At 33.7% G+C, this 15,971-nt stretch overlaps 1 protein-coding gene across 3 annotated transcripts in view; it reads right to left on the reverse strand.

Annotated features, from left to right (window-relative positions):
* Positions 1–7,980: 7,980 nt before the first annotated feature.
* LOC117122852 (protein NDNF-like) overlaps positions 7,981–15,971 on the reverse strand; it is a 51,803-nt gene continuing 43,812 nt past the window's right edge. For all 3 annotated transcript variants that reach the window (XM_033268607.1, XM_033268608.1, XM_033268606.1), the window contains 3 exons: positions 15,226–15,435; positions 13,980–14,104; positions 7,981–13,036 (listed from right to left, as the gene is read on the reverse strand). In XM_033268607.1, the coding sequence (XP_033124498.1) occupies positions 11,646–13,036; positions 13,980–14,104; positions 15,226–15,419 (1,710 nt within the window). In that variant the 5' untranslated portion in view covers positions 15,420–15,435 and the 3' untranslated portion in view covers positions 7,981–11,645. The remainder of the gene's footprint in view (positions 13,037–13,979; positions 14,105–15,225; positions 15,436–15,971) is intronic.

Genomic DNA, 15,971 nt, shown 5'->3' on the forward strand with positions numbered 1-15,971 from the left:
TTATATATAAAACATACATATCATGAGAGAGCACCCATTTATGGAAATTTTGCTTCTCAGCAGCGGAAACCCTATACAGGAATTATGGCAAAAAGCAAAAGTCGGCAATGGCAGAAGCAGTTGAACAACCGCAGGACAACTTGACATTTCGATACATGATCTTATGTTTTGACATAATCTTCATCTTCATCTTCTTTAAGCTTTCGTTATTCTCTTAATTCTCATTTGATTTACACAAACACACGCCGCGGGTCTGCTATATATTGTGCATAAGTCGTAAGCGCTGCAATTAGCGAAATTTGAATATTTAGGTTGGTTTGCGGCCGATATATTAAAATGTTTACGAAACAAGTAAGCAGCGTGCGTACCTCATCATTTGTTCGTAACGAAGGATATAAGACCTACTTTTTTCAAAATTTAACGGCACAGCATGTATTTAATTCGTACCCAGAAAACGTTAACTTATGCTTACTATTTCTTAATTATATGGTAAACAATGCTTAAGATGGCTTAAGATAATCTGAAACGGAGAAAATGTAAATATAAAATATCGAAAAGCTGCAAAATAATACAGAAAGGTGAGTTTTGGATGAATGCATATAACTTCCTTTAAAAAGAAATATACAAATAAGATATCTTAATAGGTTATATTTGGAATTGTTGACGTTATGTTCTTGCTTTATAAACAGTTCATTGCTTACTGTCAACAGAACGTTGATGAACACGCATTATGCAGTAACCTGATAATGCTTTGACATCACTCTTAAAGGTATGCAAATCATTAAACGCGTTTGTGTTGCCGATTATCTTGTGTTTGATTGGTTAAAAGTGCAGCGGGTACTCAAGACTCGTTTATGTTACTTCTTGTTGAAGTAACTTAAACGCGTTTGGCTCATGGAATTGCTAATGTCATTGATCACTCAAAAAATAAGTTTTTGTATTTTTTAGCCTGTTCTGTGACTCTTAAGCCGGGCATTCACGAGTTGAGTGGTTAAGTGATTTGAAAAAAAAATCCCTACATTAAATTCAAATCTATTAATAAAAAATATTGCAAGAATCATTATTTAACAATAATTTAAACAAATGCTAAAAGAAACTATTCTAAACTGGCACGTCAATTAGGCTCCCGAACATGGCGTCGGTGGCTTCACTTTTTTCCTGTACAATGATTGACCAATGAGCAATCCAGTTAGGATAATAGAGAGCAGTGGTTGCATTAAAACATTCTGACGGTTTTAGGCATGGGCCTAGATTATACGATACACTTTTTTTTTTATAAGAACACATTTTATAGGAACACTGAGGATGAAATTGCTTAAAAATAAGAACAAAATAAGAACAAATTGAGGCATGAAGTAAAATGTCAAATGAGGTTTTTGAAAAACCAAAAAATTATATCTGTACCTTATGTGCAGTAATGTAGGTGTGACTATGTAATACCCCTATAATCAGGTGTACTGTCATTTGGGGCCATTTTTACCAGGCCTTTTTTCTGGGACAATTTTTCCAGGGCATTTTTCCAGGGCCCATTTTCGCTGTACAATAATTTTTTCTATGTTGTAGACTGTAAAATAAGAACAAATTAAGAACATTTTGAGTCTGAAGTCGGCCAAAAAATAAGAACACTGAGCCTGGGCAAAATTTTACTGGTTCTTATAAAAAAGAAAGTGTATTATATGAAAAATTTTCATGACAAAGCTATACATTGAACCCTTTGCAGCGTAATTAGATAAAGTCTGAGTTTAACAGTTAACATTGAATACATCTGGCAACATGAACAAAACTGTTTTTTTAGTGAACCTGGCCATATGTCAAATATATATTGCAAAGGTTTCGGCACCATGGGTAGGCATATCTGTGGCGAACATTTTTTACGGACTGTATATTTCTATGATATCCGCGAATTCAGGCGAACGAATCACACACAATGCTCCTAATAAAAACTGACTCAATGGCAATGCCATTCAGAGGGTTACGCACGTGGTCGTCTATTCACATTTTAAATTTGTGGCGTTGTAAAGGACATGAACGTGCTACAGCTGTTCAGCACTGATGTTATTCAACGCAATTGATGGGAGTTGATCGGTTCTCGCAAAATGCTTACTGCTCTGTCTGCTTTGAGCTCATAAACTTTAACAATAAACCTCAATTTCCATAAAATTGCTACAATGTTTTCACTGCAATCGATCGTTACATTACATGTTGCTGTTCCCGAGGCAATCCGGAAGCAATCCGGAAGGCTCTCTTTTGTCATTTATATTTTCTATCTATTTGTCTCATATTTTCATTCATCCGTTAGTTAATTAACTTGATTGATTGACTTTATGTAAAAAATAAATCCATATGTATACGTGTGTATCATTATTTTTATTATTATTATTATTATTATTATTATTATTATTGTTGTTGTTGTTGCTTGTTATTATTATTATTATTTTTATGGCTACATGATAAAAGTGTTTTACTTGTTAGTATGCCTTTTTCCAATTCCTTTTGATTTGATCTTGTTATTTACTATAATTGTTGTATTTGAATTATTCATATATTGTAATATTTGTTGCTGGAATTGGAAATAAAATCGTGTTGACATAAAGTATTGATATGGAGTCGACCAACCAATCAGCGTCCGTTGGTAGCTGTGGACGATAGCGTGTAGGGCTTTTATGGAAACCGGCTTAAAATCCACCATGGCTGTGTAAGCCTACTAATTGCTTACTTTGTACATAAGTTATTAGCTCTAAGTTTGAAATGTTTTTCTTATATAAAAAAAAAATAAATACGTCATGGCTTGTATCACATAATAAGTATGCCATTATATTAGTTCATTACAAAGAAAATATACAACTTGAACTTGATGTGTTAAATACAATCTGTTCAATTAGATATCGCAATATCATTTAGATCTTAATTAATTATGACATGCCAGGAACGGCCGTTAGAATGTTTCTTTTGGCAAGTAACAAGTAACAAGTTTCTTGGTAAATTTAAAAAGAAATCAATTGACATACCGGTACTGAACACATATAATATATCATCTCTTCCTCCCTGGTATCATGTTACTGTATGTTAAGGTATGAGTTTATTGAAATTACATAAATATCCTCTGCATTGATAAACATAGGTGTATGTTTTTTTTACTTTAAAAAGAATAATAGTTATTAATGCAAATGCAGTAATGCATCTAATATAATATACGAAACTTATGAACGACATGTTTCGACGTGTCCCACGATGATTACCTGATGTTGACGTGGGACACGTCGAAACATGTCGTTCATAAGTTTCGAATATTTTATATTGTTTGAGTGCAACATTGTTATAGGTCTATTAATAGCTTTTCCTTTATCTTATTTTTTTTATATAAGAGAATCGATGTCAAATGTAAAAAAAGAAAATCAAAAAATAAGGTGAAATATATAAACGTAATATGAATGCAGTATATATTTTTACGGTTGTTATTGGAATGTAATTGAAGTGGTTGTCATACCACAAAAGTGAGAAAAATGTTTCTTGCTTAGGCAGTGATTTTGTAAAGTGAAATAATGAATACATTTGCAAGATAATGAAATATTTTTAACTTTAAAACCAGAATCAGATATAATTTTAGACAATTGAATAGTTCTACTTTACGTTGAGGTAAACCATTATGAGAAAACAAACTGAAATGTATCTTCCCTTGATAATTTCACGTTAAAAATCTACGGCTTTTCCCATGTATCTGTTTGACTATTTTATCCATGATCATCTTAACTAAAATGATTTTTGACAGTCTCCTTATGACTCGGATTGATCGCACCATGTACGCACTGTTCTACATATTATATTATTTGGTTATTTTGTGACCTGATTTAATCTTATTTAATAAAGTTATAAAATATTTTCATACTGGCCTATATGTTACATATATTATTCATAGTTTGAACTCTTATTTTTCTGTGCTATAAAAAAAAAAAATTATAAAAAATAAACAGTAGGCCTACACCATTAGTACTATTAGTCTAGTATCTCTGGAGCGGCTGGTGTGTTAGCGGTGGTGTAGTGCGGTGTATCTAGGAGAATTAAACTGGGGTGGGTAGGATAGGGGCGCGAAAGGTGAAGTGGGAGGGATCGATGATCAGGCCTACGTGAGAAGAGCTGGCAAATAAGGTTATATAATTAGTGATTTTTAACTAGTTAGCCTAATTCGTCGTATTTTTTTTTTTATCGTATTTTTTTTTTTTTTTTTTTGTGGCAGAAGGGGAGTGCCGGTGTACTCCCGTAGCATTTGAAAACTAAACTGAATCCAGCGAGGCGTCATTTCACACCTAATATTATTTTACTGAAAACTGTACTAAAATTATTCATTATATTTTTATTGCTAAAATTAATAGCAAATTAAGAATTCGCCTTTTCAAATGTCAATCGAAAAAATATCCAAATATTATACGTAGGCGTATCATTTCCAAATCGTTATTATCGTTAACTATATTGATATAGGCACAAGGGGAATATTAAAGCCAGTGATATGAACTATATGTGGGTAGACGATATAAAATATATTAGGAACGAGGGATTACATATAATATATAAACAAGTTAGTGGCAACATTTCTTAAGGTTAATGACGTGACAGATTAAAATATTTATGGAATTATGAAATACATATGGTTAAAATAACACGGCAATTATTTAAAAATAATGGTAAAACCAGCAGTTTCTTATATGCAAGTGGGCGTTTATGTGTGCCTGACCACTGACCTGGTTAAAAGTTACAAGTAGCCCTAAAGCATCTTTTCTCATCGGATCCAACCGAAATTCGGACCGCGTTTGCGATGCGCTGAATTCGGAAAATTCGGATACGGTGTGTATATGCAGCTTAAGTAAAAACGGAAAAAAAAAAAAAAAAAAACAGATAGGCCTACTGAGCTAAAACAAAACATCCAGGGCATTTTTAGAAAAGTTTCTGGCTATGGTATGCATTCCCGTATTAATTCATTAACGTTTCAGCTGTTTTATATTGACACATTTGCCTATCTTAGTAGTTTTCTTGTGCATTTGTTTGACAAAACAGGAACACTCAAATTAGAATAATTTCTAGATATGATATCCAGGCGGTAATGATGAAAAATATCACCATATCACTAGGAAGTGGACAGTGTTATAAAGTGATAGAAATTTTTGTAATTTTGCAGTCCTTGAAAACTATGATTTTTCGTATGTTACCTTACTGTTAAAGGTTTATTAAACCCGACCAATAGAACATTGTATAGTATACGGTATCTAGTGTAGGCCTACTACTTTCCACAATGGATTACCGTGTATACTCTGTACCTTATTGAGGTAAAATTAATATATCGCCACTTCTAACAAAAGCAATTACGTTGATTTTATCCTATTTGACTTTACGTGGCCAGCGTAAAATGTGGCTTATAAGCCTATTCATCCATCGTCATGTCCCGATATAATTTATTGTATCTCATTTTCCGTCCTTTATCATGTCAGTTATGTCACCCATCAGTTACATTTCTGTCCTTAGGGTTTATGTTTTGCCCACCTGACGTGTCATATTACGGAATATTCAGTACGTTCCCAATATACTCGCGAAGACAATCTCCTCGCAAGTGATTCTGGTGGCAATCGAATCTACGACCTTCAAATAAATAGTCTGGTGTCATAACCACTAGACCACCGAGCTTGCCCTTAGTGACTAATGTTGAATCCGATCTTCAAGTAGTAGCGAGTACTTTCGATGTTGCTTGCGTTAGGAAATTTCCAAATAGGAGTCATAATTTTTGTTTTATATGTAGGCCTAGGCCTATCGGTACCTATATTAGAATACTGTTAGTTTCATGGTATTTTATACATGTTCTCTATCATGTTGTACGATCGAGCTTGCCACTGATTTCCTCTCATCAAGGACACTGTGTTATTAAACATTTTTAAATCCAGTCCAACAACCGATGTTGTATGTCTATGAAGCGCCACTAATGTTTTTGACATTATCACGCGACATTAGGGCTATGCCATTCACGGTTTCACACGATGCCGAATTTAGACTACAAACTCATTTTAATTTAATTTTATAATACATTTCTTGGGAATGGCACCTTTTGTATCGATGATTCATAATTGTAGTGTAGTGCAAAATATGATTCAGATGTTTGTGACAATGTATAGGCCTACAATGTCTCGGAACAAAGTTTTATTTTGTATGCACGTGCTACCGGTACTTCCTCATTTTGTTTCTTTGATGTTTCTGAATATTCATATGCCATAGATTGTTTAAATTTATAAACAAACAAAAAAAAAAACAGCTGGTAGCTATACCTATTTTATAACTGAAACTACGATCTGGCAATTACAGTTTACCTAACTACGAAGATTTTTTTTTTAATGTAGGACCAGAACCAGGGCCCTGTAAGCTCTAGTTTGAGCAAGTCATTACATTCATTCAAAATCATCGTTATTTTGCTTTCATGAGACAAGACTGCTATATCAGTGTTACTGATGTAAATATCATTTAATTTTACGAACATTTCTAAACTTGAATTTTTAAACATTTTTGATAGTGTAACCAGAAATTTGATTGTTGGGTGGGGGTGTAACAATACATCAAACTGAATTTCCCCTCATTCCTCTTGTCGTCACCATAGCATCAGGACGGTATAGATCAACCAGTTTCTTTTGATTACTGTATTTTTCTTGAAGCTCATGGATCTTTCTATTTTAGGTGGTTAGGTATGTTCTTAGAGATACTACTAACTACTAAAAATACTATATATATATATATATATGTATATATATGTGTGTATATATGTATGTATATATAATTATCAAGGTAGCCGTTAACACTGTTATAAATTATATATAATATATATATATAATATAACAGTGAAATAAATATATAATTTAATTTCTTTCCTAATAAATAATATAATTCCTTTGATGATTATATATATATATATATATATATATATATATATATATATATTTTGTATTATTTATATATTTATTTATATATTTTTATATCGGTGTAAGTACCAAGGATAACCCACAAAAGTCTGAAGAAGACTTATTTCCAGTGGGGTCCTTCTGGTGTTCATTGGCCAGCACACCGGCAGAAAATCCCCTAGACTTTTCCGGAGAGTGTACTGCGTTCTTTAACGTGCACAGGGACCATAATGTACACGGGACCAATACGGCTTAAACGTCTCATTCGAAAGACGATGCGCTATAGTACGGTAACTTGCATTCACACAAGGAGAGTAGCGATGGAAATTCAACCGATGACCAAGAGATAACCACGGTAGCTGCCACCAGCTTAGCTGACTGAGCTAAACTGCTCTCTGTTGTTGAGAGGCATTAGCTTTACTTGTGAAATATTGTGTTTTCTTTTCTGTTTGTTCTTTCATCCGGTCTGTCGGTTCCTTCCATGTGTTTCTAAACTTGGGTCGTTTGTGGTATTCATCATTAATACTATCATCATTATCATTATCATCATCATCATCATCATCATCATCATCATCATCATCTTCATCTTCGTTATTTCCATCGTCATCATCATGATTCATCATCATCACCATTAACAACAACAATATCATCATCAACATCATCATAATCATCATCATCATCATTACTATTTTATTATCATTAGGCCTGTTTATTCATTTATCTTTTAATTTTTTTATTAATATTTATTTTATTATGAAATCCATATTAAGCATATTATTTTATATTCACAAACAATTGTGTTTAGTTTAAGCTCTGACATAAACTTGATTATTTATTCTGTGTCGTGCTTAGACATCACTATCAATTCATCGCTTCAATTTGAATATAATTTTATGAAAATGCAATAAAAGTTATGTTTTGGATGGTAAAATATTAACAACCAAATCCATACTTATGAATTTTGACATAATGTTGGACCATAAGCCGCCATTCATAAAGTGTTTGACAAATGGATGAATAAAAAAACGCCGAGAAATCACGGATATGCATGTAGGACGGATATAATTTATTAATTTCTACATAATAAATAAACTGATGTTTTTTTCAAGCAAAACAGCTTTTAAATACGGCTAACAGAGACATTGATTAATGATACCTGTTACACGTGCTATAGATGCTACGAAACGTATGAGATACCTGTAAACGGTTAGGGACAACCATTATAATACATTTGAATATACTACAGTACATGAATGCTCTCTATACAACCTATTATTACATTATCAACGTGTAGATATTCATAGTTTCGCACAATAACAGTGGACTAACAGAATATAGGCCTAGTTAAACAACACTAATTGGAAACGTTTAAATATACACAGTGTTTTGAATTTTTTGTTTGTATTACATATAGGCCTACCACTTATACTTTGAAGTCCACTATAGAATATTAACTATTAACTCTTTACATTCAAAACGAACAACAACGAGTCAGACTAAAGAATTACAAGAGTAAATTCATCAGCAAGTATAGATGCAATTATTGTAAATGGTAATTTTTTTTAAAAAACACGCAAGACAAGTGGCTATGGATTACCGTTAATTAATCACGGTAATTAATTAATTAATTATATATTTGATACATCATCTCAACAAATATATACATATTCAATGATACAAATAACACCCTTAGCTTACCATACGTGCTATAGGCCTAAGTAAATGCGGCACGCCTAGTAATTATTTTATCGACATGTACGACAGAACATAGCTAAGGATACTGTCACTATTATATGGATGATATTTCTAGGTAAAGCAGTGCGATTTTGTGTGACTTCTTTAATCCTGTAACAACTAAAATAAAATCAAACAAAATATAGACAAACGTCAAAACAAATTTAAAACATAAACACAGCATGTGAGAAAGGCGCAAATTTTATAACGTTGTGAAAACAACTAGGATTATAAATGCAACGCTGAAGGCATAATTTGAAATAGTTTTTTGTCTGAAATGTTGGTGTAGCTTTGAGACATAGAAAATATTATCACGTGATCAGTTTGGCATTCGGTTCCCCATACTACTAAGTAGACATTATAATATGCCTATTTTCTATACCGAGCCTGTAAAAACACCATCCCATGGAATCACTCAGGACTGTGTTCTACTAATAATCAGCAGTGAGTACATGTCACCGCTCGGTTTGTTTATTCTACTGTCTTATAGCTGGGTCAATATAATAGTGCTTCACCCTACTTTCAAAGCCTTGTCTTCATACAATCGCTACACCGTCGCTACAGTGTTTTCAGTAAAATCGTTGTACTGCGGAGCAGTCCCCGACGCAATCGGGATTCGACCGACCAATCAGCATTAAGCTCGGTTTCCATAGAATCGCTCACCCTATCGGCGACAGTCGCCGACAGTTGTCGGGAAGGTTGAACCAGGTTCAACTTTGCCGATTGCGTTGCAAACAAACCAGGGTGCATCTACTAGCTGCTCCGACGGAATCAAAAAGGCACCCCGATTCGTCTGCAAAGCAATCGGCCAAGTTGAACCAGGTTCAGCCTTTCCGACAACTGTCACCGATAGGGTGAGCGATTCTATGGAAACCGAGCTTCACCGAAAGCTGCCGGCGATAGCGTGTAGCGATTGTATGAAAACCAAGCTTAACTCTTCCTGATGATCCGAAATAACCAAACATTTAAGAGGTACGCCAGCCTTCTTTTAAATGTAAGCCTATTGTATTCTAAATTTCTATTCACCGTGCTCAATTTTTTTTAATGATAAATTGCAGTGGATATGTCATGGAATGACGTCATGAAAAGGTTTGAGCCCGCATTAGTCTGTACAGTATGCATAAAATATTTTTATGCATACTACTAATATTATTTTTTCTTTTGACGTGGTTAAAAACCACTTTAATGCAATGGTTGAACGTTCACTAAAAGCTCGATTTTTTTTATAGGGTCTTTAAAGAATAATACGGCTGTGTAGCGATATAATGAAAAGCGAATAACAATAAAGGCAGTCTAGTTAGAGGTGTACTTTGTTTCAAGAACAAATAACATTTTATTGGTACAGGTATCTTGTTCTTTTATCTTGTTAACGTCTTCCTATCAAATGTAGTGATGTATAGGCTAAGCTTACTAAGAACATTATTAGGAAATAAGATGATACGAAATAATATTCACTTCCTTTGGAATGATCTTCACATTAATCCACAACATCATGTTTTATGTGACAAGTAGCCTACGGTATATTTTCACATGATATGCATCATCATGCATGCGAAATCAAGGCCATAATATATTATATAATATAATCGGCAAATCACATAAAATTTGAATCTTTGGACAGACTTTTACAGTTCACAATGAAAAACGATTACAGTTACATTATATGTGATTTTACGCTTTCTATACATTTTACTGACAGCGGAAATAACTAGGCCCGATTGTCACTTAACTATATCAAACCTTTAATCCCTACAGGTTTATCTTCATCATCATCATCATAAACATTAATAACATTATTATTATTATTATTATTATTTATTATTATCATCATCATTATATATAACATGTTCACTTTATACAATAAATATAGATACATCCTATCTGATGATAGAATACAGCATGTTTATTACATTAATAACACTTTTGTAGTGAAAACATCCACAGTATATAACATTTTAATACAATGATATAGAATGTATCATAAGGGTGCATTCACACCTAATCCGAATTTTCGGAACGTCGGAAAGCCTACCGAACCGATCAGAAAATGTTCAGTGTGTATGGCTGGCGTTCAGAACATCGGAAACGAGGTCCAAATTTCGGTTCGAATCCGATGTAAATGCAGCTTAAGGCTGATCTGCTGATTATCTAATTTGTTGAATAACTAAAGCCAGTAAAAATGGCATCTAATAGGATGCTGGCTAGGCCTACTGGGTATGATTCTAACTTATTTTGGACATGACTATGCATATAATGCGAATGTTATTGTGTTACAAATACGTTACACTCGTTAGCACCTCCAATCACGAACAGGTATAGGGCAGTATCAATCGAGTCTACCAACAATTTCTGGACAGACTCAACATTCGTCCTGAGTGAGCTTAGCAACAAATTAATTACTCAGTATACTCCGTGTTTTGTTCTATTTGTTTCACTTAAACGTTGCTTTCATTGTTAGGTTTGTCCAAAAACCAATCAATTTCATATTTTGTTTTTCTTCTTTATATTATCTATATTCATTGTTGTTATACCTTCACAATGCGGATTTTAGAAACCCGGTCGTCATCACAAAACATCATCATGTATGGGTTATTTCAAACACCACACCATCACTTTATACATGTTCTTTTGTTTGGATCATGTCCAAATACCTGCCGAAGTTCGATCGTAATTTTGTACATCTCCGAATAATACAGTACACCACACAATGTCATATCATAGATTGTCCAGACACGTATTTTGTCTTTTTAAAGCGAATTTTGGTCGCAATTTCGCTCGAGCTGCCTCCAGCAGTACATATAGGGGCCTATAAAATACATCATAGATATAACGTCAGACGTATTTTGTGGCACGTGACGGCAACACTCGTGAATGTTCTACTGTCTTCAGTGACGTGTCCAAATGAATCACGTGCCAAGTGGCGTCATCATACTTTTGGATTCTGCTTACCGATTGGTTAGCTCTAAATTACCAGTGGCTTGGTCAGCAATACTTTTTTGTTTTTACTTTAACGCTCCTGTACGCTAATGACTGTTTACCGTCCCTACTAACGTATACATCAAATACGTAACCAGTGCCTTGCTTGAGACCCGTCACCATCTTTGTCATAACTGTGTCTTCTTCGGAAGGCGCGTGGACCTTCTGACAAAAAACCTTTTCGCTCTTTTTGCGCGTTTCAGGTCCGTGGCAAGTGTTTTCAAGGCGGAGGTTTTTTCTACCATCACTTTCGGTTTTTGTTGAGGTATCTTCACGCTTGTACAGGCAATACTGTGCCGTCTCACTGGATATTAACCAGGCAACGGTCAATGAATCACACTCTCGGAGATTTCTAAACGGTTTTATGCGGTTGTCTTCAGGCATACGTGGGTATGGGTACTTCCTTGGTTTTGTCGTAGCGAAGACTCTGAAGTGTGTGGTTAGTTTCAAAGTTCCAACAATTTTGATATCGAAGATTCCCTTAGCGTTATTAATCGTAAAACTTTGAAGGTCTTCAACGTCACCAGATTTAACTAGTTCTGTATCTCTCCAAATCTCTACGCGAACGGGATCTGAACAAGGTTGGACCGTCGCCAACAATTCCTTAGTTTTCTGTCCAACGTCTATCTGGAATGTCTTTGACGGTTGAGAGGGTCGAACAGAAGAATCTATTATTTTTCCATCTTTTAGTACCACTACCTTTTCATCATTCTCACTGGGACGTGTAACAACCTCAACACTCGTGTACGCTGTGCTACGATTTGTTGTCGTGTCGACGGCAAAAACATCAAAGAAGTATTTCTGATTAGGCTCCAAATCTGTAAACGTGTGAAGGGTCTTCGTCCCAATACACTCGAATGTTATATCCGATTCACTGCGCAACAGGCTCCCATTTGACGGAGGTCCTCGTCTGTTTTTGCGCTTCCTATTTTTCCGTGATTCTTTTATATTTTTATTTTTTTCGCTAGAAAATCCGAAGCCGGTGTTAGGCACGACTGGCCGGCGATCACCGTACAGACGAGCTTCAATGCTACATAAAGTGGGATAATTGCGTTCGGTATTCATCGCTACACAATACTTAATTGGTTGTTTATATACGGTGTCTGAAACGCTCGCCTTCCACGCAAGTGAAACACGATTTTTGCGTACTGCTGTTACGTCGACTTGTGAGTCTGACGGTAAAACAGGATAGATACGATCAGAGTTCGGCGTTGTCGTCGCATAGATCATAAAGCTGGAATCTTTCTCTATTGCTCGGACACTTAGCATGTAAATTCCAGCAGGTGAATTACTTAACGAGTGTGTGCTGACATTCTGGCCTATGTATGTCTTCAAAGGCGAACCCATACTAAGAGATGATCGCCTTTGTGGCCATTGCTTTTCAAATTGTTCAATACCTGAAGAATAGACAAAAAAAAAGTCATATAAAGGCCTGATTATACTTCAACGATAACGATAAAAATAAAGAAGCTAAAAAGCAATTGTTCATATAGAAAATAAAAGAAATATGAGAAGTTTTTACACTAGAACGATTTAATAACGATTTATCATTTATGCGATAACAACATATTTTGACAAATCAGATCACATGACGTCATAATCATGAAAAACATTAAAATCATAGTAGTAGCAACGATTTTAATTGTTTTTCCATTATTATGACGTCATCTGATTTGATTTGTTAAATATTTTGTTATCGTATACACGATAAATTGTTATCGAATCGCCCTAGTGTAATAACTTCTCTTAGGCCTATTTCTTTTGTTTTCTATATGAACAATCGCTATTTTATCGTTATCGTTATCGTTAAAGCATGATAAACAGGCCTTAATACAACGTTAGTATCTCTGAGACTGAAAATAAGTTCGAGTTTCTGCAGGTTATCCATTTAATAAACAGGTTCTCGTGCGAAAGACAAGTCCAAAATGTAACAAGTTTAATACTCTTGGTTGAAAAAACTGGTGTGGTAGAGGTTCTATAACAATTCTTACAAAGGAGTTAAATTGCTTCTCAAACTTAAATGGAAATGACACGGTCGGCTTCAGACGTTGCGTAATATTAACATAACATTAGAAACTAATTCTATATAATTACCAATCATATGTATATATATATATATATATATAAATATATATATATATATATATATCAAAAAGAAGCGATACGCTGTCATTTTGATTGAAAATCTTCCTAAAGGCATATCAATTTTTTTTTAATCTCAAATTTATGATTTCCTCGCTCTAGGCACGACATTATATCATCTGTTTAAACGGTGCGAACTTTAAAACTTTCACTTTAACAATTTTATCTGTTGAGTATAAGAACAAGTTTTAGGCCTACCTGAAGCACTCCCTTCTTCGAGCATGTCATATATAGGCCCGGAGAGCATCCATTCTAATGGTGATGCACACGGCGTTACAGTAATCGCTAATGCAGTACTATCCTCCTCAACCAAGAAAAAATACCTGTAAAATGACGATGCACGTTTCAAATTATATTTATTCATCTGTTAAAATCAGTCTAGACTATAACATTTTATGTGACATGCCTATATTAGAATAATGGTTATGATGACATCACATCATCCATATATATATATATATATATATATATATATATATATATATATATATATATATATAGGATAAAGCATTACATATTTATTGGATCACTAACATCGGTACACACCACAATAACACTATGCGTTCTTGTGAAGGATTACGTAAAAAAAAATGATAATAAATAATAATATTGATAAAATATTGGTAATAATATTAAGCTTTAGTAAAAATATATTAATGATAATAAGGATAAAACAATAGTCATGATAATAATAATAATAATGATTATTATCATTATTATTATAAAAACAACAATAATAACATTAATAATAGTAATAACAACAATAAAATTAATAATAGTCATGACAATGACGTAGATAATGATGATATAATAATTGATGATAATATAAATATTAATGATGATAATGATAAAAAAAAGTATTCATGATAATGATAACAATAATAATAGCATTATAAATAATAATAATTATTATTATAAAAACAACAATAACATTAATAATAGTAGTAATAACAACAATAACATTAATAATGGTAATGACTATAACATAGATAGGCTTAATGATTTGATGTAATAATTGTGTTAATGATTATGACTATGATTATGATGATAATGATGATGATGATGATGATGATGATGATAATACTCCAGTCATTTAATAGCACATAATTGGCACAATACTATTTCGATTATTGAGAATAAATTTCTATTGAACACTGTTCACAGGTAGGTATACTTGGGTGAGTATTGCGTTACGGTGTACTATTAGTGTACTAACATTTACCAAGTACCCCGTTTTACCCCCCCCCCCCCACTAAGAACAGTAAACAATGGCTCCGAATGGAAATCGAACTTCTAGCCTTAAGATTGAAATACCGATGAGCTAAAAATGGTATCAGTGCCATTGTACCGTAATATTAATATTAAACATTTTGCATATTTTGTGAAACAAACATTATCGACAGTTTTCGCCAAATCGACGATTTACGAACGTTCGTTCACTTACGGTGATAAGCTAGACGTCATAGCGTATGCTTTGACTTCTGCCCCGTCAGGTATCAGACGTGAGTCGTGGAATGTTTCTGGATTTTTCATCTGGTGAATAAATAACTCTTCGTCTCTTGTGGGCAGACTCTGACAACGGGCTACGGCAACAAGCCAGGCCAAGAACAACGTCACGATGTCTCTGCAAGCAAGCATGGTCCGAGCAGCTTTCCTGTAAGAAGACATGGTTGAAGAAGAATCAGTCATGCCCAGTGCATTAATCAAACACGTGATTAACTGCTACTGTTGCAACCGACTCTGTGACAAGAAACACGTACGCAGCCCTTTATATAAGGAAGCTCTGACATTAATTACTAGATTGCTTATCAGTTTGTAAACATTCTCTGAGATGTATATGAAAAATTATAAACAAAAAATGTTGTTTTTATGGGAACACAGATTATGTTTACAGATACAACAAATATTACACAATTTTAAATTCACAATCTCAAAGATTCGTTCAAGAGGTTGTTATATCATTATCATTACTATTTATCACTACTATAGTTATGATAATTATTTATTATCATAATATTATGCAGGTTAAAGCAACAATAATTAATTCTCTCTTGATCGGCTTTAAACAAGATTTTAGAATTCTAGAAAGAAACTTTGTGTAAGGCTGTCGGTATTTTAAAAATAACAAGTAAAACATAGCAATATTGGTTATTACTACATGTGGTACCGTCTTTCGGAAGAAGTGTCAGG

Source organism: Anneissia japonica, unplaced genomic scaffold (genome assembly GCF_011630105.1).
Source record: "Anneissia japonica isolate Jap-2015-1 unplaced genomic scaffold, ASM1163010v1 scaffold287711_len853857_cov187, whole genome shotgun sequence".
NCBI classification, from domain to species: Eukaryota; Metazoa; Echinodermata; class Crinoidea; order Comatulida; family Comatulidae; genus Anneissia; species Anneissia japonica.